The sequence below is a fragment of the Eschrichtius robustus genome, chromosome 18 (genome assembly GCF_028021215.1).
Source record: "Eschrichtius robustus isolate mEscRob2 chromosome 18, mEscRob2.pri, whole genome shotgun sequence".
Taxonomy (NCBI): domain Eukaryota; kingdom Metazoa; phylum Chordata; class Mammalia; order Artiodactyla; family Eschrichtiidae; genus Eschrichtius; species Eschrichtius robustus.
In genome coordinates, this window is record NC_090841.1 from 33,597,767 (window position 1) to 33,624,007 (window position 26,241).

The 26,241-nt window shown below is 36.3% G+C and overlaps 1 protein-coding gene across 3 annotated transcripts in view; it reads right to left on the reverse strand.

Moving 5' to 3' along the window:
• The window catches only part of DIAPH3 (diaphanous related formin 3), a 568,557-nt gene that overhangs the window by 286,994 nt on the left and 255,322 nt on the right, over window positions 1–26,241 (reverse strand). For all 3 annotated transcript variants that reach the window (XM_068526481.1, XM_068526480.1, XM_068526482.1), the window contains one exon: window positions 6,046–6,141. In XM_068526481.1, the coding sequence (XP_068382582.1) occupies window positions 6,046–6,141 (96 nt within the window). The remainder of the gene's footprint in view (window positions 1–6,045; window positions 6,142–26,241) is intronic.

The window sequence follows — 26,241 nt, forward strand, 5'->3', positions numbered from 1 at the left end:
CCATCTGTGTTCTTATCATCAGCTTCATTCACACATTTTGAACTCACACAGTCATAAATGTGGGATAATAGTGCTAGAAATTATAAATGTGTATAATCCTCAATATCCCAAGAATAAGAGGGAACAAAGGAGCTAAATTATATTGTAAAAGATAGAGATTAGTGGAATTATAAAAGGATAACCCCATAGTAGACACTAGAAAGCACAAAAAGATAATAACTATATGATCTCAAAGAGATAATCAATGAATAATTGATATAGAGGGAATAAAATCTAAATCTGTACATCATGTAAAAACAAGTTGCATATGATTGTAGGATTAAATGTAAATATTAACAAATAGGAATACTAAAAGAAATTTAGCATGGCAAATTAGCTCATTTATGGTTAGAGAAGAACTTCTTAATCATAAAAATCAGTGAAAAACATGAAAAGATTGATATCTGACAAAATAAAAAGAAAACACTGAAACAATTAAAAGCGCTTAAAACAATTAAAAAGCAAGGAAATTGGGGGGATGAACCTGCCTCAAAATTCAGAGGGCTTTCTCCCACTTCATTTAGAATACAATGAGGTCCAAATAGGAAAATGAGGAAAATGTATGAAAACTCAAAGGAATAAGAAAAAAGTTACAAAAAAATAATATATGTTAAACATCAGAAGTAAGCAAATTGAGAAGGCAAGTTGTTAAGATAGTACCTGTATTGCAAACTTAGAAAGATAGTAAGATTAATCAGAATCCTTAAAATTCCCTTTGAGAGACAGTAAATTCTACTCAAGAAACCTAACCATGGACACAATAACAAAACATAGAAAAGGTTATAATGTTAAATGGAAAGATTAAAAGGAAAGAATTACACTGAGGCATAATATAGTAATTGAGAGAAAGAAATTACAGTTTTGTATTTCAGGCAGCATGGCAAAGTGGACAGAGAACCTTGAACTATTTTTAAAAAGTTATTTTTTATCTTAATCTTAAATCTATTTCTGAGCCGTAGTGAAAGAAAGGAAAATAGAAATCCTGGAGAAAATGAAATAATTACTTAAAGAAATGAAAGAAAAGTTTGAAACACTGGACAGGAAAGAAAAGAACATTAATAAAAAGAAACAAAGACTTGAGGGAGAAAAAAACTTTAAAAATAAAAATATATATATTTAGCTACTGAAATAGAAAACTCACATGGATTAGACATCAGATAAAGAGAAAATTGGTGACATAGGCAGAGAAGCTACCCAAAACACAAAGACAAAGAGATGGAAAAGTACTAGGTTAAGAGACACAGAAGATGAGTAAGGACACCTAAAAATGTCTTCTTGGAGTTCCAAAAGGAACACATGCACATACACACATGCATGCACACACACACACACACCACAGAAAAAGCATATTTAAAGAGAAAATGTCATTTTCCAGAATTTTAGAGAGAGACAAATCATCAGAACAAGGACGCTCAACAAGTCCTAAACATAATTTTTTCTTTAAAGCTACATTAGCTTCTTGTAAAACACTAAGCATGGCAGAGTTTGTACAGTGGGAACACTCAAGCTTTGAGACTGGAAGAGAAAATTGGTACGAATGCAGAACAGGTATATACTTAGGGTAGGGGTATACTTAGAGAAAAGCCAAACTTTTTCTGTAAACGGCTACATGGTAAATATTTTAGGTTTTGTGAGCTATACAGTCTGTCACAACTACTCAACTCTGCTATTGCAGCCCAAAAGCAGCCATAGATAATATGTAAAAGACGGCCCTGGCTAAGTTCCAATAAAACTTATTTAAAAAAACAGGCAATGGACGACATTTAGCCTGAGAACTATAGTATGCCACACCATTAGTATCACCAAAAGTAGGAAACAACCCAGAGGTCGAATGAAATAAAGTATAATATTCAAAGAATGTTATACACACTAAACTGCAATGAAAATGAATACACTATAGCTAGATGCATTAACATGGTATGATTTTATACATGTAATATTCAATATTAGTCAAAACCAACAACTTATTGTTTAGGAACATGTACGTGGTCGGTAAAACTGTAGAGAAAAAAGGAAGGGAATATTTAACCCAAGATTCAGGATAAGGTTACTTCTCACAGGAAGGGGGATAAGATTAGAGAGGGTCGTATATAAGTCCCTAAGTATTAGTAATGTTCCATTTCTTTAGGTATGAATGTTTGATTTATATATCATGCATTTTATATATTCTCTCATATGTGTAATATGTCATAACAATATATTTAAAACAAATTTAAATGAATAATATGAAAACAAAATGCATCTGGTGGAAAAAGGTGACATACTGTGTGGTAAAGGATTAAGTTTACCCAGGTAAGGTCTGGCTCCTATGAGGTACTCTGTAAGCCCTTGGAATGCCCTGTGTGATAACAGTGTCTTTGTTTACTGAGGGCATTCACTGGACCACACCAGACAGTCTATGCTAATAATGTGATTTATGGTGGGGGCTTTGGGTCACACAATATTAGCTTGAACTGTGGAGGGGCTGGGAACTAAGGCCATCATATGGGGGTTCAGCTATAATCAACACCCAGTAAAAACTCTGAACACCAAGGCTAGGGTGAGCATCTCTATTGGCAATAATCTGTGAGAAATGTCACATATCGTTGCTGGGAAAAGCTACTACTGTCCATGGCTCCACTGGGAGAGGACAACTACAAACTTTATGCTTACAACTCTCCTAGACTCTGCCCCACATGCCTCTTCCCTTTGCCAATTTTAATCTGTACCATTTTGCTGTAATAAACTATAACCATGAGTAAAACAGCTTTCAGTCAATTCTGTGAGTCCTTCTAAAAAATTATCAAACTTAAGAGTGGTCTTGGGGACCCCCAAATTTGCAACTGGTGTCAGAAGTGAAGGTAGTCTTGGGGACCCCCTAACTTTGCAAATAAAACAACTATATGATCTCACTTATACAATTATGTAATTATTAAAACATAAATAACATAATGTACAATTAATAATACATGTTTAACAACATACAATAATACATGAAAGAAAAAATTAAATGTGAATAGAAAAATCTATTTTGCAGACAGACGTAACTTATTCCTTAACTTTCTTCTATATTTGTAATTCATCCACTACTTTCAGGTATTATTCCATAATTAACATATATATTAAACAGATATATTTATAAAGATTGAACTATGGTTTTTTTTTTTATAGTTTATGAATAAGTTTTGGGGAAAACATTTGCTATAACTAAGGGCAAATAAACTACAGAAGAGTTGAAAGTGGCCTAATGCATAACACACAAATCAGAAAACAAGCATAGACCTTTAAAAAGAAAAATTTTTAAGTTATTGAGAATAATGAGATACTCATTTAAAGCTTAAAAAATATCCATTAAACTGAATCTTTGTACTAACATGCATTTTATCCTTCAAAAATGTGATTATATTGATCCCAGTGGGAAGCTTTGAATGCAGTGAAGGGGTGTAAAGTGTGCAGATTTTGGAACCAGTCACACATGTTTTCTGCAAGGGAACTTATAAATATTTAAACCTTTACATTAATTCCTAGGTTTCAGGGTTCCTCCCTTTATAGCTCTACTACCCACTCCAAAAAATCTGGTAAAACATATGAACCTTGTAAAACTCCCGAGCCATCTCTTGATCCTAGAATGGCTAGAATTCTATCTTTTACACTGAGCCCAGAGTCTGCCAAAACCTTTACAAACTCAAAATATAGGGATCCCAACCCACCTTTAAATAAATAGGTAAATAAATCTGTGGATTTTAGATCCTTTCCTCAAAACTCTGTGAAATATTTCAGTTAAGGGAAATCTAAGAGAAAGTATCTTAGATTTCTAAGTGATATGAGAGTCTTGTCACCATCACAAGACTCTTCTCAGAATTCAGTATCTCAGAAGACTCTGAATTTCCTAGACAAAAACCAGCTGTGAATCAGACTATAATTACAGTAAAGATTATAGGCTGCTAAAGCTTCTTAAAGCTTAAATCATAACACTTGCTACAATCAGAGAGGGTAAGAATAATCTGAGATGGATTACCTCATAATATAATAACCTGGTATGAATTCTGACCTTTTGATCTTATACTTTAAAACATGTATAACAATTAAATGAATGGATACATATGCCCTAGCTACAGCAACCCAGACAACAATGTCCTTCTTTATGATAATATAATTTTGTTATCTCTAAACAGGAATAAATATGCCCTATCCCTACAGGCCATTTTCAAAATCAGCAATCTTTTTCAAGTCACTAAACTGCTACACCCACCAGAACTGCTACACTGAACTGCTACCAGAACTGCTACACCCACCTACTTACAATGTCAATACTACTACCTACATGATGAGACTGTAGTAAAGGTTAAAGAGCCAAATACAGAACTAGCACATCAGCTATTACAATTAAATTTGAAATCCCATTTAGCACATGTGTGTAATATGTAAATAGAACCCTATTCAACAAGTCAATTATTCAACTTTGAGATGGCTATTTAGGCTATCTTATCATGGCTAACCCATCTAAAAAGAATTATACTCAAAATGATATTTCTTTAGGACACCTACCTAACAGGACAATTTGTAACGCAGGTCATAAACATTTTTTAAGACAAAAATCATCTTTCAAATCACAGAGTATAGAACTTTTTGACATTATCTAAGTTACTAATGCTTTTAACAGAGACAATGTTCCTTTAAGAGGGAAATTCCCTGAAATATCTGTATCACATAACAAACCCCAAAATTTCACTGGTCTAACCTCCCCTGAAAAACACATTTCTAATTCAGACTACATGTCCATCACATACCAGGAAGACAGGCTCTTTTACTTATCACCCTCATATCGGGATGATGAACACCAGTCTGGGTGTGGGGCAGAGAGCTCTGGAGCTGCTCCCATCAGCAATTAATGCTTCCACACAAAAGTTACCTCATCCCCACTGATATTTTCATTGGCCCAAGCAAGTCACATGGTACCACCTAACTTGAAAGGGGCAGGTATGTGCCCAGAAATAGAAAACTGTGTATTGGCCAATAGCACTAATGTCTGCACACTACCCATGGGGATCCTGTCAGGCTTACACTGCAGAAAAAGAGATGGCCCTCTGCCACAGTGAGTTGCAAAGCAAGAGGGTTCCAAAGCTTTCACAAAAGAAATGTCAACTCTGCCTTCTCTGTACGCTAACTTAACTCCCTCTTTAATCAATAGCATGGATCTTTATCCTCTCATCAAGAATTGTTTTGTCCCAATACTTGCAAAAAGCTCACTTGAGGCATGTAATAATTGAAAAGCAGACTAAAAGCCATGTTAGCTCTTCATGCCTCTAGACTCTCCACATTTTATCCCTCTTATAGCAACAGAAAAGTAATATATCCAGATCATACTATCTCAGTTCCAAATAGAACTATCTTTGATGCATTTAAGATGCAGTTAGAAATCAGTCAGAAGCAAAACTATTTGCCCTCTTCTCCCACAATAATTCAGTCAGGAAAACAATTCAATACTAAGAATTTAGCTCCTGTAACAATAATTAATCTAAAGTATTTCCAGTCAGTACTTTTGAGGAAAGGCTTTGAACTGCTCAGATGGGATAACAGGATTCATTTTAATCATCATCCTTATTTCCATTAACATTCCAACCTCCTTTGTGTGTGATCAAGTATCACAAATAATAGAGATTCAGCAGTATAGAAGAAATAATCCACTACCGATTTTTTTCAAAATATTATGTCATCACCTAAATTCCATAATTCTTTACTGTTATACTTAAAAGAAAGACTTTAAAGGGTAGGTCTCTTTTCAGTTACGGGAAATATATTTCCCTTTCTTAGTTTTATCTTCTAATATGCATTAATCTTTTGAAGAATTTAACTCATAATTTACCTAAAGGAAAGGAAAATTATCTTTGAATTTATTATAAATGATAATAATAAAATTAACATAAAATGAAAAGCGAGTCAAAAAGAAAGTGAAATAATTTAAAGGAACCAGTGTGTTCAGTGGTGTGTTTTGCTAATTTAATTGTATTGAAATCTGATACTTACAAAGGTTCTGGGCAACTTTAGAATCTAGAAATTTAAGTTCTTTAATTCTTTTCTTAATAGCTTTCTTCTCTTCAAAATCTTCCTCTTCTCTTCTCTCTGTAAAACCAAGGATAGATCCATGTTAAGGGTGGTAGGCACTTAATTGCCAAAAGACACGATATGCACTTTGTCATAAAAGAATCTAAAAAAAGATATAAATCGTTTCAATCAGTTATAAAAATAATAGAATAATAGATATCCAAAGACCTAAACTATTTCAGATGGGGAGTGGCGGCTCTTTCCCTAGAAAAACTACTAAGAGTAAATATTTAGAGGTCTAAACAGCAAAAACAAAAACAAAGTTGATGTGCACTATGGAAACCAATGCTATCAGGTGAAGAATAAGTACAGTTAGCTCCTTTGAACAATGTACAGTACACAATTATAAAAGTAAATGTATTACACTTAGGATAGGTTAAGAAGTTAGCTCTAAGAGTGCTAAACAAAGACAAACACCTAACTGTTCTACGTTTGATATACCTTGTTCATTTAAAAAGACAGCTCATATAAAACTCGAAGAGTAGAATGTCTACAATTTGTTTTCCAAATCTTTGAAAAATATTCAAATTTTGATACTCAACCTACTTTATCTGAGCTTTTAAAAATCAGCAAATGCATTTAACCTCTCTGTCCTTGCTAAAAAATAAGAGAATAAATACATCATGCTAAACAACAATATATGAACTGTGATTATAGCACAGCACCTGACAGTCAAGGTTAACAGCTGTAACCAATAAAGTGAACCTGTCTTCTTTCCTCTCTTTTGCATATATTGACAGCACTTCTGATGAAAGTAAGTCATCTTTACAAAATTAGGATCTTGATAACAAAGAACAACGGATCAAATTGTTTAGTTAGATATGTACAAATAAATCACTAATGTTGAGGAAGAATAACTTCGAAAACAATCTTCATATACAAGATAGCACATTATAATTAAATTCTTTGTATATCAGAAAAGCATTATAATTACATGTTTGGGTACATAGTGTGAAATAGGGATCAAATTTTATATTTTTCAAAATATTTATTAACTAAATCATTTTATGAATAATCAACCATGTTTCTCAACTGATTTTATATTACACTTTTATTCTATGTGTTTTCCTGGACTTCTAATTCTGCTCCATTGTTCCATGTACTACTCTTGTGCTATTATCATTCTGTCTTAAGCACTATAGGATTTATGATATATCTTACTATATAATTGGCTGTTCAAATTACTTTTCTTCCTTTTCTAAACTTGCTTCACTTTTCTCATTTATTTTTCCACAGGAACCTTAGAGTAATTCCGAAGTTCCAAAAATAAAATCCACTTGAATTGTATTTGAATTGCAAGGTATTTGTAAACAGATTCAGGCAAATTTGATATGTTGACAATTTCTAAACTTCCTTATCATGAACATGACATGTGTCTATAATTTTTCAACTTAACACAGCACTCTGCATAGGCATCCTGTATATTTATTGTTAGTGTTAGGTATCCTAAGTATGTCTATTACACTCCTATTATACTCCTAGGGGGTACTGGTTAATTCTACATTTCCCCACTATACTTTGCAACTAGTTACTGCTGGAATACAGAAACTGCTGAATTTTGCATATATGTTTTATAATCATTCACTTTACTTATTTACTCTTTCATTCAAATAAGAAGTATTTATTAAGCACCAACTAAAAGAGACCATGCTAGACAAAATGGAGATGTCTTGGCCTCAAAGAATTTAAGGACCAATCGAGAGGACTGCAAAGTAAATGGCAATTACAGTACATAGATATATCTTCAGTGTTTGGGTAAGAACCACAGGATACTAAAGAAAATTAACCCATACTTGCCAGGGATAGTCTTCATGGAATGAATGATATCTAAGTAAAAGCTAGAAAGCAAAAAGAAGTTAGCCAGGTGAGAAAGTTTTAGGGTGCGGGAAGGAAGGACACAGACAGATAATGGAAGGATAGTGTTTCAGGTTCTGCAAGAACTTGAAGGGCACAGAAAGAATTAAGAATAATAAGAGCTGGACTTCCCTGGTGGCGCAGTGGTTAAGAATCTGCCTACCAATGCAGGCGACAAGGGTTCGATCCCTGGTCCAGGAAGATCCCACATGCCATGGAGCAACTAAGTGCATGTGCCACAGCTACTGAGCCTGTGCTCTAGAGCCCGCAAGCCACAACTACTGAGCCTGCGTGTCACAACTACTGAGCCCGTGCTCCACAATAAGAGAAGCCACAGCAATGAGAAGCCTGCACGCCACAACGAAGAGTAGCACCAGTTCACCGCAACTAGAGAAAGCCCGCGTGCAGCAACGAAGACCCAATGCAGCCAAAAATTAATTAATTAATTTTTTTAGAAAAAGAAGAAGAGCACAGAATATTGGGTGTAAATAAATGACACCAGAAATTAATCAGACGCCAGATCATGCAAGACCTTTTAAGCCATGATAAGAATTCTGGCTTTTATCCTCAGAGCAATGTGGGGCCAGTGAAGGCTTAAGTATGACAGAGACATCAAAAGAACTGCATTTTAGAAAAAACTCAGCCTACTGAAGGTGAATTGAAAGAGTGGCAAAAATAATGGTAGAAGGGCAAAACAGAAGGGAGTTGTAGTAATCCAAATGAGAAAAAAATGGGACCTCATCCAGACCACCAGGATGGAGAGAATGGATGAGCCCTCAAAGCAGAATCCAGTCCAGACCCATCTCCTGAGTTTCAACTTGACTATCCAACTGCCTACTCTCACACCTCTACTTGGATGTCTAATGGGCACCTTCAACTTCACGTGTCCAAAACCCACATTCACACACCTCCACGCTGCTCTTCCTGGAATTTTCCTCATCTTAGAAATGGAAATGCTCTTATTGCAATTGCTCAAGTCACAAAGCTTGAAGTCATCCTCTTTCCATTAACCCAAAACTACATTTAGTCCATCAGTGAACCCCATCAATTCTAACTCTAAAATATTCACTAAAATTTAATATTTAATATTAAATTTAAAATTTAATATTCACTAAAATAAGCGGGGGCTACTATACTCCCCCGCTTGTGGCTACCATCCTTTCTCACCTGGATCGCAATTGCTTTCTAACTAGTCTCCCCATTTCCAAGCTTGACCAACTGCAGTCTCTTCACCACAGCGCAGCAAAAGACTCCTGTTAAACCTTAACAGAAAAGGTTTACTTCTCTTACTTCCTTATACAGAATAGCACCCCGACCCCCACCCAGTATTCTCTATCACCATCACTCTGCCTTTTTTCTCCTCCAAAGCACTTACTCCTCACATATCATAAATCTGATACTGTCTCTCTTCCCCTATTAGAAAGCAAGTTGTTAGAGGCAGGAACTTTGTTCACCGTTGTATATTGAGCACCAAGCCTGGAACATAGCAGAAGCTCAGTAAATGTCTGTTGGATGTATGTATGTAGGTATGTATGTACCTGCAGACTAAAGGAGAAAGAAGGGTTTAAGCAACCAGGCAGATGATGATGGTGCTGTTTATTTAATTCAGCAACAAATGAGGAACAGTTTTGACCTAGTCCAGTTTTAAACATGTGTAGTTTGAGGAGCTCTTTTACCTCCACATGGTCATGTACAAGAGGCAGCTGAATGTACAGAAGAGAAACCTGAAACAGTGATACAGGTATCAGTCCTAATAATTATTCTCCTGACTGTCACAGGTTCTCCAGGTTTCAGCAAATAATGATACATTTGTCTCCTTATTGCTAGTATTGAAATCTTTTCCTTGTCTTGTTATATTGGCTAAAATTTTCAGATGAAGGCGAGTAAAAATTTTATTAGTGAACTTCCTTTCCTTAACCTGACCAAATGGCAATCCTTTACTCTTTAGAAGATGTATACATTTTATTTTCCTATCTTTATCCTCAAGAAAAAGGCTGATTCTAAGTTTTTAAAAATCAGTTTGTCTCTCAACAGCAGTAACCTGTCACATTCTGAAACATTTTCTGGTCTACATAAAGAAAAAAGTCAAAGAAATGAATAACCTTAAATTTTAAATAATATTGACTGAACATCTACTAGGCATTGCACTGAACACTTTCTGCTGCACTTGCTTTTATAATTCTCATAAGAGTAATACTATTTCTGTGACTACTATCATCATCATCATAATCATGATGAGAAAGATAATGCTTAAGGTAAGTAGCTTTAAAAGCAACAGATCTGACAAAAGAATAAGGGTCACTACACTTTGACTCCAATATTCTTTCCACTAGTTGTAAAATATGTTAGGTGTCACATTAAAAAAAGAAAAAAAGTTTATCTAGCAATGTTGACCACTTCAACCTGCAAATCAGAAACTGAAGCAATTTTAACCAATTCTGCTTTTTTATAAAGACGACAAATTAGACTCATTGAGTTTAATGTATCAGCATACCCATAATGCAATGAAATCATGGCTTTCCTCTCTTCTCTGCTCCATATAGTCAAAGGATGGCTGGGGAAAGATGGAATGGAAATAGGGTAAAGGGAGGAAGAAGCAGAGTTTTCTAAGATAGAAAACAAGATTCAAAAAAAAAAAAAAAAAAAAAAAAAAAAACAGGTAGAAATCTGCTTATGTAGATATGAAACCAGATAATCAGTTTATTATCCAAACAGACTGATTTGGTTAAAATCTTTCATACTGAGAAATAATGAAAAGTACTGCTGGGGAAAAAAATACAGCCAGATAATGGACTGCCTCAAATCAGAATAAAATCAGTGAAAATGTTTATGCAAAGGTCACTGATAAAGCAGGATATACATGTTGACAACAACAGGGATGCATTAAAGAGGAATAAGAATAAAGGAGGCTGTTTAGCAGGAATGAAATTTTTTCACAAAATCCTATTTCAGTTTCCCATGCTGACAGTATCTCTGTGGAATACTAGCCAGGAGAGTGCAGGGTTCTGCAGGGAACTCAGGCTTGGAATCTCAATGCCACGTTCTGCATCCTGGCCCCACAGAGTACCATACACAGTCCACTGCGGCTTACATCCCTCACCTGGAGACACTGGACCTCTAAGGACTTGTGAGAATGAAGTGAAATGATCATTACCTTCCTGAAACCATCCCCAACCTCTGCAGTGACAGAGAAATAAGGGATAAGAAACAGAGTGCCTGACCACAGCTCAGGAGCCCAGAGGCGAGCACACTTTAGACTCATCCCATCCACTGGTGGAGCTCCTATTCTCAACCCAGTACCAATACATTTTCACGAAAAGACTAGCTCTCTTCAAGTATGAGCCATAAAGTCAGATTATTAGTGCCATCTGTACTTGTAATCTAGCTTTTCTGCCATTATAAGTCCGTGTTTAACCTTACTTCCTAGAGATGTTGAGTAAGCCTACATTTTTCCAAGAGAAGATTAATCCTGTTCAAGAATGGTTCTGATCACTAACACAGCATATGCCGCATTTCATGAGGGTTTTATGTCAGAAAGAAGTCAAAGATGACAAAACTCTATGTTGCCGAGAGCCATGAACTGAAAAAGTCTTTTTTAATTACATTTTCTCTTTATTCTTTTCCTATTTTCAAAGTTTCAAAAATAGCAGCAAAATTATATAAAGGATCTCCTTTCAAAATCTTTTCTTTCATACTAAATTTTCCATTAAATATCACAGTTCCATGGTACATGGTTATACATCTTATTCTAGTTCATTTTCCATTATTTTCTAATCAGATTGATTAAAAATGTGACCTTTTTCTAGGAATAGGATTCCACATAAATTTTACAGTGTATTATTTAACCACTGCAAACAATTCTAGAATATGCACAATTCTAGAATATGCACAATTCTCACAATTCTAAATGTGTGAGTAGCTAGTAGAGGCGCAAAATGTAATAAATACTATAGTTTCTCTTTCCACAGTTGAGTATTTTAAATCAGTAAATGTGACCAATAATTTTTTATTCTATTTTTGTCAGAGCTTCCTGAGTAACTATCTTATGACAATGTCTTTAAAATACTAAGCATTTTAATTTTTTTCTGGTTTTCATTTAGTACACGTGCTATTAAATTTTACATGTTGTATGTTTAAAATAAATTACCCTTTTTTTGTTCATTAGATTATTATAGCACTAGCCTTCAGAGGATAAAAGGAAGTGACTGAATGATTAAATAACCATTCTCTATGACACTGAGAGAAGCCAATAAAAATCATCTCAACTACAGAAATAAAGCGAACATAAATCATATGATTGGGAAACGAAAACTGAGGCCTACCACAACCTTCAAATGGGGTGAAAGGTGGGGGCAGGGAGAGAGCTATAAACTAGAGATTATTTGCACAGTTGTGGTTGTTTTTCTTCCTGACTTTTCTAACTACTGAGGTTCTAAGAGGCCAATAAAGAGTATCAAAAATTTATTGGGCTGAAATTTAGAAGCAAACAGACCTTGAATATGAAGTTTAACTACCTCATCTATCAGTGAGGAAACCTAAGTAGAGAAAACATGAGTTACTTGCCCGAGGTCACACAAAGGCCTCGGCTGTCACCAGATCCCAGACAAGAACACTGACCACTGCATCACAGGCCCAGAGAAGCTCTGGGGCAGGGAATCTGCAGCAGGAAAACAGTCTGCAACCAATCACATAAGAGGAAGTTAACTCCCCAAGCGTTGCTTTTTCAGGTAATGGAATTTTTCCATGCTGCACATGTTCACTGGGAGAGTAGGTGAGGCAGTGAGTGGACCTGGGGAAGGAAGAGAAATGCTTGGTCTCCTGAACACAATGAGCAGAATTTAAAGTTATGGGAAAAAACTATACTTCCAGAGGGAAAGTCGAGAATTCACCCATCACTACTCTCACATGGTGGCTCCCTTTGGACGAGGATCAGTTATTCAGCTACATGGGGTGAATGGAATGGACCTGGGAGTCTTAGGGGTGGTATTGAGAACAGGTGAATGGCTGAGAAAAGAAAGCAGATTTCTTAGAGTTAGTACTGTTGGAGTTGTGATAGGACGATATGGCTTCAAGGAAGATTTAGGCAGCTCGAAGACAGAAGATACAAAATACATAGAAAAAAGTGAAAACTTGGAATAAATTAGCATATTTTAAGTTGGCACTATCCCCTTGGCAAAATATCAAAGTAAACACTTTGGTACTGAAAACGATAATTGTATAAATAGCTTTACTCACATCTGGTCTGTCAAACCCAGTTTTAATATTTCTAGGCACAAAAATAAATGGCTATGTGCCTAACTGCAAAGAAAATAAGTAGGGCAGAAACAAACTATTTTTTTTACTCAAATATTAATATATGACTGCCATAACTAATCAGAGCATTTTACTAGCAAAAAGATGTCTGTTTGGCAACCCAAGGCTAAAAATTATATAGGATATAAAAAGACTAGTTGAAGCACTAAATATAATCTTATGGAATACATGATTTCAACACCAGTAACAATCAAAAGTATAGCAAATAAATGCACATTTCTCTATACGATTAGAAGACAAGGGTATAAAACAACTTTTCTTGAAGGATTTTTTCTCTATAACTCAAGTCCTATATGGATAAGGGAGAAGGATTTCACTACTTAACAAGCCTTGAACTAGAGGTGTAGCTAGATTTTTTTTTTAAATGATGTACAAAAGGATTATTAAGGCATTGAGAATGTACTTTATAAAAAACTTAAAACATATACTTCAAAATGATCACATGATTTCTACATACTTAACTAAAAGCATTTGTTTTCTACATCTCTTTTTCCTATATGAAAAAACAAGCTGATCAAAACAAACTGTTATGGAAACTACCTGATCTCTAAGGACCTTTGCCACCACAGAAATTAGCAATATCGCTCATCTCAAAAGTATTACCACTACAAACTAAAAGAACCACTTTCTTCAGGTTCCCTTGGGTGTAAACACCCCTTCGTGACCAAAGACTTAGATAGCAGAAAAAAAAGGAGTTCAAACCAAATAAAATTATCAACACCCTTCAAAATCACATATTCAACAACTTTTTTTAACTTAACAAGCTTTGCTGGGGTGAAAAATAAACCTAGGACAGTTAAGCCTATTTATCATGTATATCTTAGTGTTAATCGTTTTAATTAAATTAGTTACAAATTGAGATGAGTTTTGATTCAATAAACCATAGGTATGAGGGAAGAAAGTAAAAGGAATCATGAAAAAGTTAAACACTCAGCTACCAGAGAATGAAGCCCATTCTCACATGATCTTTCTTGGCTCATCACAACTTCTTATAACAACATCCCTTAATCGTATCCTCAAAATCTCCCCACTATAAGGAATGTTTCTAGAACCTACCCCTATGAATTATTTCTGAATGTTGCTGTTTCCTGGTCATGGAATAATATGTGCATTCATAAAAAATAATTTTTCTAACTATTGTTTTTGCCAGCACAAGCTACTCCCATATATCCTTTGATGATATTAGAAAGTAGAAATATACCTCTGCTAAAGAAATTACAAAGCAAAGACTAAAAGTTAATGTATGACATGCTAATGCATACACAAGAGAATCAACTGAAGGGGGAAAGAACCCTATTATGAAAAGAATGAGAACTCAGTGTACATTCCTAATTTAAAATAAGGATTAAGTCCAAATGAGGACACAGGTAATTCAGGATATCTAGCATGCCGTAGAATGGAAAGACTTAATAAGCCAACTTATTAGTATTTGTACACACCGTGCTAAGTAACCTTGGAATAGAAAAAGTAACAATAAATTATATTAACTGACAGATATAAAGCAATGCCATATTAAATAGGGAGAAGGTCGATGCTCTCACTCCCTCTTTCGAGAACACGGGAATCACAACTAACTGCTGAACAATCATCGACAGGAAGACAGTGGAACTCACCAAAAAAGACACCTCACATGGAAAGACAAAGGAGAAGCCGCAATGAGACAGTAGGAAGGGCGCTATCACAATAAAATCAAATCCCATAACTGCTGGGTGGGTGACTCACAAAATGGAGAAAACATATACCACAGAAGTCCACCCACTGGAGTGAAGGATCTGAGCCACACGTCATGCTTCCCAACCTGGGGGTCTGGCAACGGGAGGAGGAATTCCTAGAGAATCAGACTTTGAAGGCTAGTGGGATTTGACTGCAGGACTTCGGCACGACTAGGGGAAACAGAGACTCCACTCAGGGCACACAAAATGTAGTGTGTGCATCAGGACCCAGAGGAAGGAGCAGTGACCCCATAGGAGACTGAACCAGACCTACCTGCTAGTGTTGGAGGGTCTCCTGCAGAGGTGGGGGGCGGCTGTGGCTCACCAAGGGACAAGAACACTGGCAGCAGAAGTTCTGGAAAATACTCCTTGGCGCGAGCTCTCCCAGAGTCCACCATTAGCCTCAACAAAGAGTCCAGGTAGGCTCCAGTGCTGGGTCGCCTCAGGGCAAACAACCAACAGGGAGGGGACCCAGCCCCACCCATCAGCAGACAAGCAGATTACAGTTTTCCTGAGCTCTGCCCACCAGGGCAACAGCCAGCTCTACCCACCACCAGTCCCTCCCATCAGGAAACTTCCAAAAGCCTCTTAGAGAGCCTCATCCACGACAGAGCAGACAGCAGAAGAAGAACTACAACCCAGCAGCCTGTGGAAGAAAAACCACATTCACAGAAAGATAGACATGATGAAAAGGGAGAGGGCTATGTACCAGATGAAGGAACAAGATAAAACCCAAGAAAAACAACTAAATGAAATGGAGATAGGCAATATTCCAGAAAAAGAATTCAGAATAATGACAGTGAAGATGATCCAGGACCTCGGGAAAAGAATGGAGGCAAAGATTGAGAAGATGCAAGAATTCTTCAACAAAGATCTAGAAGAATTAAAGAACAAACAAACAGAGATGAGAAATACAATAACTGAAATGAAAAATACCCTAGAAGGAATCGATAGCAGAATAACTGAGGCAGAAGAATGGATAAGTGACCTGGAACAGAATGGTGGAATTCACTGCTGCGGGACAGAATAAAGAAAAAAGAATGAAAAGAAATGAAGACAGCCTAAGAGACCTCTGGGACAACATTAAACGCAACAACATTCGCATTATAGGGGTCCCAGAAGGAGAAGAAAGAGAGAAAGGACCCGAGAAAATATTTGAAGAGATTATACTCAAAAACTTCGCTAACGTGGGAAAGGAAATAGCCACCCAAGTCCATGAAGCGCAGAGAGTCCCATACAGGTTAAACCCAAGGAGAAACATGCCGAGACACATAGTAACCAAACTGGCAAAATTTAAAGACAAAGAAAAATTATGGAAAGCAGCAAGGGAAAAACGACAAATAACACACAAGGGAACTCCCATAACAGCTGATTTCTCAGCAGAAACTCTACAAGCCAGAAGGGAGTGGCATGATATACTTAAAATGATGAAAGGGAAGAACCTACAACCAAGATTACTCTACCCGGCAAGGATCTCATTCAGACTTGATGGAGAAATCAAAAGCTTTACAGACAAGCAAAAGCCAAGAGAATTCAGCACCGCCAAACCAGCTCTACAGCAAATGCTAAAGGAACTTCTCTAAGTGGGAAACACAAGAGAAGAAAAGGACCTACAAAAACAAACCCCAAACGATTAAGAAAATGGTCATAGGAACATACGTATCGATAATTACCTTAAATGTGAATGGATTAAATGCTCCAACCAAAAGACACAGGCTTGCTGAATGGATACAAAAACAAGACCCATACATATGCTGTCTACAAGAGACACACTTCAGACCTAGGGACACATACAGACTGAAAGTGAGGGGATGGAAAAAGATATTCCATGCAAATGGAAATCAAAAGAAAGCTGGGGTAGCTATACTCATATCAGACAAAATAGACTCTAAAATAAAGAATCTTACAAGAGACAAGGAAGGACACTATGTAATGATCAAGAGATCAATCCAAGAAGAAGACATAACAATTATAAATATATATGCACCCAACATAGGATCACCTCAATACATGAGGCAACTGCTAACAGCTCTAAAAGAGGAAATCGACAGTCACACAATAATAGTGCAGGACTTTAACACCTCACTTACACCAATGGACAGATCATCAAAACAGAAAAGTAACAAGGAAACACAAGCTTTAAATGACACAACAGACCAGATATATTTAATTGGTATGTATAGGACATTCCATCCCAAAACAGCAGATTACACTTTCTTCTCAAGTGCACGTGGAACATTCTCCAGGATAGATCACATCTTGGGTCACAAATCAAGCCTCAGTAAATGTAAGAAAATTGAAATCATGTCAAGCATCTTTTCTGACCACAATGCTATGAGACTAGATATCAATTACAGGGAAAAAAAAACGTAAAATACACAAACACATGGAGGCTAAAAAATACGTTACTAAATAACCAAGAGATCACTGAAGAAATCAAAGGGGAAATCAAAAAATACCTAGAGACAAATGACAATGAAAACACGATGATCCAAAACCTATGGGATGCAGCAAAAGCAGTTCTAAGAGGGAAGTTTATAGCTATACAAGCCTACCTCAAGAAAAAAGAAACATCTCAAATAAACAATCTCAACTTACACCTAAAGGAACTAGAGAAAGAGGAACAAACAAAACCCAAAGTTAGCAGAAGGAAAGAAATCATAGAGATCAGATCAGAAATAAATGAAATAGAAACAAAGAAAACAATAGCAAAGATCAATAAAACTAACAGCTGGTTCTTTGAGAAGATAAACAAAATTGATAAACCATTAGCCAGACTCATCAGGAAAGAGAGGGAGAGGACTCAAATCAATAAAATTAGAAATGAAAAAGGAGAAGTTACAACAGACACCACAGAAATACAAAGCATCCTAAGAGACTACTACAAACAACTCTATGCCAATAAAATGGACAACCTGGAGAAATGGACAAATTCTTAGAACGTTATAACCTTCCAAGACGGAACCAGGAAGAAATAGAAAATATGAACAGACCAATCACACGTAATGAAATTGAAACTATGATTAAAAATCTTCCAAAAAGTGACCTCATCTTTGTCAGTGCACAAAATGGCGCCTTACAGCCTACTGGTGACCCGGCTGCAGAAGACAGAATGACCTATAACAATCCCACTTGGCACAGTTGTTGAGAAGATGACATAAGATAACCTTTGTGGGGCTTCCCTGGTGGCGCAGTGGTTGAGAATCTGCCTGCTAATGCAGGGGACACGGGTTCGAGCCCTGGTCTGAGAAGATCCCACATGCCGCGGAGCAACTAGGCCCGTGAGCCACAACTACTGAGCCTGCGCGTCTGGAGCCTGTGTTCCGCAACAAGAGAGGCCGCGACAGTGAGAGGCCCACGCACCGCGATGAAGAGTGGCCCCCACTTGCCACAACTAGAGAAAGCCCTCGCACAGAAACGAAAACCCAACACAGCCAAAAATAATAAACAAATAAATTTAAAAAAAAAATCTTCTAACAAAAGTCCAGGACAAGATGGCTTCACAGGTGAATTCTATCAAACATTTAAAGAAGAGCTAACACCCATCCTTCTCAAACTCTTCCAATAAACTGCAGAGGAAGGAACACTCCCAAACTCATTCTATGAGGCCACCATCACCCTGATACCAAAACCAGACAAACATACTACAAAAAAATAAAATTACAGACCAATATCACTGATGAATATACATGCAAAAATCCTCAACAAAATACTAGCAAACAGAATCCAACAACACGTTAAAAGGATCATACCCCATGATCAAGTGGGATTTATCCCAGAGATGCAAGGATTCTTCAATATACATAAATCAATCAATGTGATACACCATATGAACAAACTGAAAAATAAAAACCATATGCTCATCTCAATAGATGCAGAAAAAGCTTTTGACAAAATTCAACACCCATTTAACATAAAAACTCTCCAGAAAGTGGGCATAGAGGGAAACTATTTCAACATAATACAGGTCATATACGACAAACCCACAGCAAACATCATTCTCAATGGCGAAAAACTGAAAGCATTTCCTCTAAGATCAGAAACAAGACAAGGATGCCCACTCTCACCACTATTATTCAACATAGTTTTGGAAGTCCTAGCCATGGCAATAAGAGAAGAAAAAGAAATAAAAGGAATACAAATTGGAAAAGAAGAAGTAAAACTGTCACTGTTTGCAGATGACATGATACTATACATAGAGAATCCTAAAGATGTCACCAGAAAACTACTAGAGCTAATCAATGAATTTGGTAATGTTGCAGGATACAAAATTAATGCACAGAACTCTCTTGTATTCCTATATACTAATGATGAAAAAATCTGAAAGAGAAATTAAGGAAACACTCCCATTTACCATGGCAACAAAAAGAATAAAATACCTAGGAATAAACCTACCGAGGGAGACAAAAGACCTGTATGCAGAAAACTATAAGACACTGATGAAAGAAATTAAGGATGATACCAACAGATGAGATATATACCATGTTCTTGGATTGGAAGAATCAATATAGTGAAAATGACTATACTACCCAAAGCAATCTACAGATTCAATGCAATCCCTATCAAATTACCAATGGCATTTTTTACAGAACTAGAACAAAAAGTCTTAAAATTTGTATGGAGACACAAAAGACCCTGAATAGCCAAAGCAGTCTGGAGGGAAAAAAACGGAGCTAGAGGAATCAGCCTCACTGAATTCAAACTATACTACAAAGCTACAGTAATCAAGACAATATGGTACTGGCACAAAAACAGAAACATAGATCAATGGAACAGGACAGAAAGCCCAGAGATAAATCCACACACCTATGGTCAACTAATGCATGACAAAGGAGGCAAGGATATACGATGGAGAAAAGACAGTCTCTTCAATAAGTGGTGATGGGGAAACTGGACAGCTACATGTAAAAGAATGAAATTAGAACACCCCCTAACACCACACACAAAAATAAACTCAAAATAGATTAGAGACCTAAATGTAAGACCAGGCACTATAAAAACTCTTAGAGGAAAACATAGGAAAAACACTCTTTGACATAAATCACAGCAAGATCTTTTTTGATCCACCTCCGAGAGTAATGGAAATAAAAACAAAAATAAACAAATGGGACCTAATGCAACTTAAAAGCTTTTGCACAGCCAAGGAAACCATAAACAAGACGAAAAGACAACCCTCAGAATGGGAGAAAATATTTGCGAATGAATCATCAGACAAAGGGTTAATCTCCAAAATATATAAACAGCTCATGCAGCTCAATATTAAAACAACAAACAACCCAATCCAGAAATGGGCAGAAGACCTAAATAGACATTTCTCTAAAGAAGACATACAGATGGCCAAGAAGCACATGAAGAGCTGCTTAACATCACTAATTTTTACAGAAATGCAAATCAAAACTACAATGAGGTATCACCTCACACCAGTTTGAATGGGCATCATCAGAAAATCTACAAACAACAAATGATGGAGAGGGTGTGGAGAACAGTGAACCCTCTTGCACTGTTGGTGGGAATGTAAATTGATACAGCCACTATGGAGAACAGTATGGAGGTTCCTTAAAAAACTAAAAGTAAAATTACCATATGACCCAGCAATCCCATTACTGGGCATATACCCAGAGAAAACCATAATTCAAAAAGACACATGCACGCCAATGTTCATGGCAGCACTATTTACAATAGCCAGGTCATGGAAGCAACCTAAATGCCCATCGACAGACAAATGGATAAAGAAGATGTGGTGCATATATACAATGGAATATTACTCAGCCATAAAAATGAACGAAATTGGGTCATTTGTAGAGATGTGGATGGACCTAGAGACTGTCATACAGAGTGAAGTAAGTCAGAAAGAGAAAAACAAACATCGTATATTAATGCATATATGTGGAACCTACAAAATGGAACAGATGAACCAGTTTGCCGAGCAGAAATTGAGACACAGATGTAGAGAACAAACATATGGACACCAAGGGAGGAAAGAGGCAGGGGGTCGGGTGGGGTGTGATGAATTGGGAGATTGGGATTGACATGTATACACTGATGTGTATAAAATGGATGACTAATAAGAAAAAAAAATTAAAAGCAAACATTAAAAAAAAAAAAGAAAACCAGTAATATAAATAAATAAATAAATAGGGAGCAGGTCATCCCTGATGTATCAGTGTGCATGGAAAACAACACAGAGTTTCATCAAAGTGGCTTGCAGGACTATCCAAAACTTGGTACGAGAAATGTGATCAGACATAAAAATGACCATTATTCCAAAATACTGAGAAAGAATTTCAGGTTTCAGAAGCAGAATTTTACAATGAACATAATTCTATTCAATGACAGCATGCTTACATTCTTCAGGATCTTGTATTCTTGCAAAAAACTAATCAGAGTGTGGAGGATACACACAAATTTCACATTAACATTTTAGTGTTAGGAAAAGAAAAATGAAGCTCTGGTACTCTATCATAAAAACCTTGGACTTGTCTCCAACTATGGGCTTGGCGTTGCCCTGGGAAAGGGGTATATATGTCGTCTCTGATCAAAAAAATGCCATAGTGTGTGTGTGCGTGTGTGTGTGTGCGTGTGTGTGTGCGTGTGCGTGTGCGTGTGTGCGCGCACGCGCGCACGGGAGCCAGTATAGGGAGGAAGAGATGGAGACAATGCCTGGATGTTTATTCAATTCAACCTTAATTATACAGCCTTTCTGATAAGTAGTTATCCTGTCCCTCTGATTTTATATTCCTGTCTCTGATAGCTCAGTTGAAAATTCAAGTTATTTCCCTGATTTCTCAGTTATTGAATCTTTATTCCTCTGTGTTCCAGGATACTGCCCATGTTCTAGATCATTCTGGTCTCCAGGTGCTCTACCTAAATGGAGCTCCATTATTTGTCTGGGCTATTTTCTAGAATCAACTATTACGTGCTAATTTCCTTCCCATAACCACCTGAACTTTGGCTCATGTACACACCTGTTTTCCAGTGCATCACCTTCCTTTGATGCAACCCAAATGTTCCATATATACCTTTCCACTATAGGGAAGTGGTTAAGGGAGCACTAGGAGGGTACATGTTATACTGTGACTGGGGAAATGTTCTAAAAATATCTTTATTTGGCAGACAAGCAATTGGGGAGTTAGTGCTTGATGGGTACAGAGTGTCAGTTGGAGAAGATGAAAAAGTTCTAGTGATGGATGGTGGTAATGGCTGTGCAACAATGTGAATGTATTTAATGCCATAGAACTGTGCTTCAAAATAATTTAAATTGTAAAATTCTGTTATGTAAATTAACCACAATTTTCAAAAATAGGAAAACTATTTATTAAGGCTGGATTTCAAACCATGTTTTAAATAATATTAATTTGACCTCTTCTTGATTTGGAAATATATGTAGGAATGAGTACAAACTTTTTTTTTTAAAAGAAGAAACAGAAATCTAAGTGATTCCAAAATTCTTCAACCAGACGAAGCTGGGATCACTTAAAATGCATATGGTTTTTCCCACTTTCCCAAGAAGTGGTGAGGCCAAGATGGTACTTACTCTGCACAACACCCCCACACATATACAGTGGTTTGACTACTTCTCTGATGACACAGAAAATACTGCTACAAAAGAATCCTTCCTCTATTACCCCTCACCCTGGATTATCTCTTCAAATTGCACAAGGAATTTAATTCTTGGGCGATTCAGTGTTTTAAGTACCTAATCATATTTCCATGTTCTTGAATGTCACAACCCTGCTCTCAGATTTCTAAGAATATGGTAGCCTACGTCAACTACTCTGCAATTAGAGATGACAAGTGAGAAAACAAGGGTGGATTTTTATACAAAAGGAGATCTAATTCCCCTTCTCACTTCTTCTTATCCCTCCACTTTAAGAGGTTAGGCACAGAGTGTAGCCCTCCCGCCTTTTAATTCCTTCCTTGCTTAAGTGTTGGCACAGGTAAGAGAGCCTGACATTCTCCAGCACTGGAATTGACCCTCTCATCTCCTTGGTTGCTGCTCCATCTAGGCAGCTGCTACATGGGTTCTTAGCCTCAAACCACTTACCTGAGGCCAGAGAGTCCTATTTAGCATATTCAGACAAAAGCCACTGTAATAAAATGGTTTTGTCTTCCTGTGCTGTGTGTGGATCCCTATGGGTATATCTTACCAAGGAAAAAGGAGAGCTGATCCAAGACTGGATTCAGAAACCCCTGATGCTTTATAATCTCCAAGCCCAACAAAAATTCCTAAGAATTTAAGAGGAACATAATTTCCACCTCCTTCCAAATGTCTATATTTAGAGTTACTGGTTTTTAAATCATAATTTCCCAATGTCTTCCAGCCTGCCTCCTGAAAACCATCTTACATTTAGTAGACTAACCAAATGTGCTATTAAAAGGAAAAAAGAAAGTACTTAACAGACCATTCTGTGAAAGGGGAAGGGAAGAAATCTTTCATTAATGGGAATGCAGTGGCTTAAATCTTATTAGAGAATCTCACTTTCAACTCAATTACTTCACAGTTATGTTGGGCCACCTGACACTTGAGCAGAGAAGCATTAACATCTTAGTGGAGAAGAATCTTTACAGGAACTGAAACATCACTTACTGTAAACTATCTAACCTTACTAATTAAAAACTATCTCTAGTTTAAATGCTTCATGAAAATCTCAGGCATTAAAAGTTAATGATCAAAAGACATATACCAACAAGCCAATGCAGAGCAGGAAATGAAATATTAAACAAAACAACAATTTTGACATCTAGGAACACCTATTAATTGGGACTTTCTGGTGCATGTCAAAATTCCTAATCTTTAAAATGCTTTAATATACTGTATTTCTATTCTTAAGACTATTCTACTTCATGCTAGAAACATCAACTCCATATATCAAATGATTACTTGAATTTCTGGAAGCTTCAAATCCGTTTTTCCCCAATTAAAATGGATAGTAAAAAAATCATCTAATAAAAATCTCAATTTACAACAAGAAAACTAAAGCAGAGTGAGGCTAAGAGTCTGACAAATGCACATCAGGATTCTGGACTCCTGTTCTTGGACTTATTCCACTGGAAATTTTACTATCCTGGACATTTGAAACCTATCTAGTTTACCTATCAGTAGAAACTGCAAATGTGATGATGTGAGAAGTGAACAGAATTAAAGGCGGAGAGTCATCCTACCCTGCAGAGAAAGTAGAGCCAGATAATAAGTGGAGATGATAACTGAAGATTAATTTTTTTTCTTTGCTGAGATTTTTCCCACAGCCTTGCCATTTCAGGATCAATGGCATTTATTTCCTCTGGGGGAAAGATAACACTTAGAATAAGAGGTCATCATCCCTCAACACTGAGTATAAAATTAGATTACTGTTAATATCTACAGCGAGACAAAAGTCTTGAAAGCTATGTGGTTCAATTGCAAGAACTGAGTACTTAGAGGGAAAAAATTTTTAATGCATTTGCAGAATTTTCCTTTAACTACATAAAACTGAGGACAGGATCCCACAAGCAGTGGAAAGGAAAGATGCAGAATGTAAGGGAAGCACAAAGTCTTAGACACAGGAAAGACAAAAAAGCCCTTCTTGGGCCAATGGAGAATTTGTAGGGGATCAGATTTTAGACCCAACTGTAGAGGGTGTGCTCCCCTCCTCCTCCCACCGATGGAAGTGGGCTGGGGGAGAGGCCTGGGGAGTAAAGAGACACCAAAGAGGGTTTGGAAACCTCAGAGCAGACTGTCTCTCAGTGGCCTTTTACCAACACAGGGCAAGCTCTGGAGAAGAATGGCGCCCGCACATTTAGACAGTGAGGGCACCTGTAAGAGTATCTTGCTCTGTAAACGGGGGCGTGCAAGTGCTAAAGCATCAGTAGACATATTTTCAGAAATATGTGCTATACTACATTAGACTTCTCAAATAATGATTGAGAAATTCACACTGGATGTAAATTCCCCTGCAATTCTAATAGGAAAACAATCTATACAAGCAGCAAATATTATATTCTAAACTTTAAAGACTAAGTTGGTGAGAGGAACTGCAAAAAAATATTTCTTCCCAATATGTACATACAAATGCCCCAAAGAAAAGTAACATATAAAATATACTTTACTATTGACATATAAAACTTGACCTCAAATTATCAAATTTAAAATCGTATCCCAATACTTAGTCCTCCTAGGTTACTTGAATACTCACAATACTTTCTCAGCTTTTCACAAGCTGCTCCTTCTAAGCCTGAGGAAGATATATGCAACTTTTCACTTCATCAATTACTTCTGTCCTCACAGTTGAGCAAACATTCTTCAGGAATAAACATTACACAGATTCCCTGTATTACAAATGGGTGTCTCTTTTGATCACTGGCACCATTTGGAATAATTAACTATCAAATATATTGCCTTCTGAATGCAGTTTACTGAATTAATGGAACCTTGTGTATGTAATATACTTGACAAAAATTTCTTCCACTTCAGAAAGCTAAGGTCATTCCTAAGCTGTGACTGTTTAAAAATAAAACAAATGACTTACATATCTTGTTACAATTTTGGGGATTCATTTACATTGACTAAGGCAAAGTCACCGTTTTACCTTCTGATTAAACAATACACATATAAAATATATAAGAATTTTTTTTTAAAAAAGACTGAACATACTATTCCAGCTAATTGCCAAATTATTCTGGAATTGTTCTCTAGGAAAAAGAAATTAATTTTAAAATTCATTATAAGACAATTCAAACAGTATAAAAGTACATAAAGTGAAGGTTCCTTTACACGTTACTATAAATATTCCCCAAAGAAAATTAGTACTGGTAATGATAGTTACTGGTAAAAAAAACTGCTACTGGTAGTCTTCTAAAAGGCTACACATAAAATGGGTATGAGTATAAACACAAACAGATGTATATTATGTGTATACCAAACTACATTTTAGGTTTTTTTTTTTTTTCTTTTTAACCAAATTAGCTTTTACCATATATAATATTTTATATTTTACTTGTTTCACAAAGCAATAAACCCTTAACATTTTTCCATATTCATATTTATGGATTGACCACATTCTTTTTAACAGCTTCATAGTATATCTCCTAGGTACCGTAATTCAACAATATCATAATTTAACTATTTTCCTTATTGGTGAGTATTTGTTTCTAAACTTTTGCTATCAAAAATGTCATTACAGTGAACATCCTTATACATATATTTTTTCCTATGTGTATAAGCTTTGTTGTGTCTACTTTTAACTGTGCCTAAGTGATAATC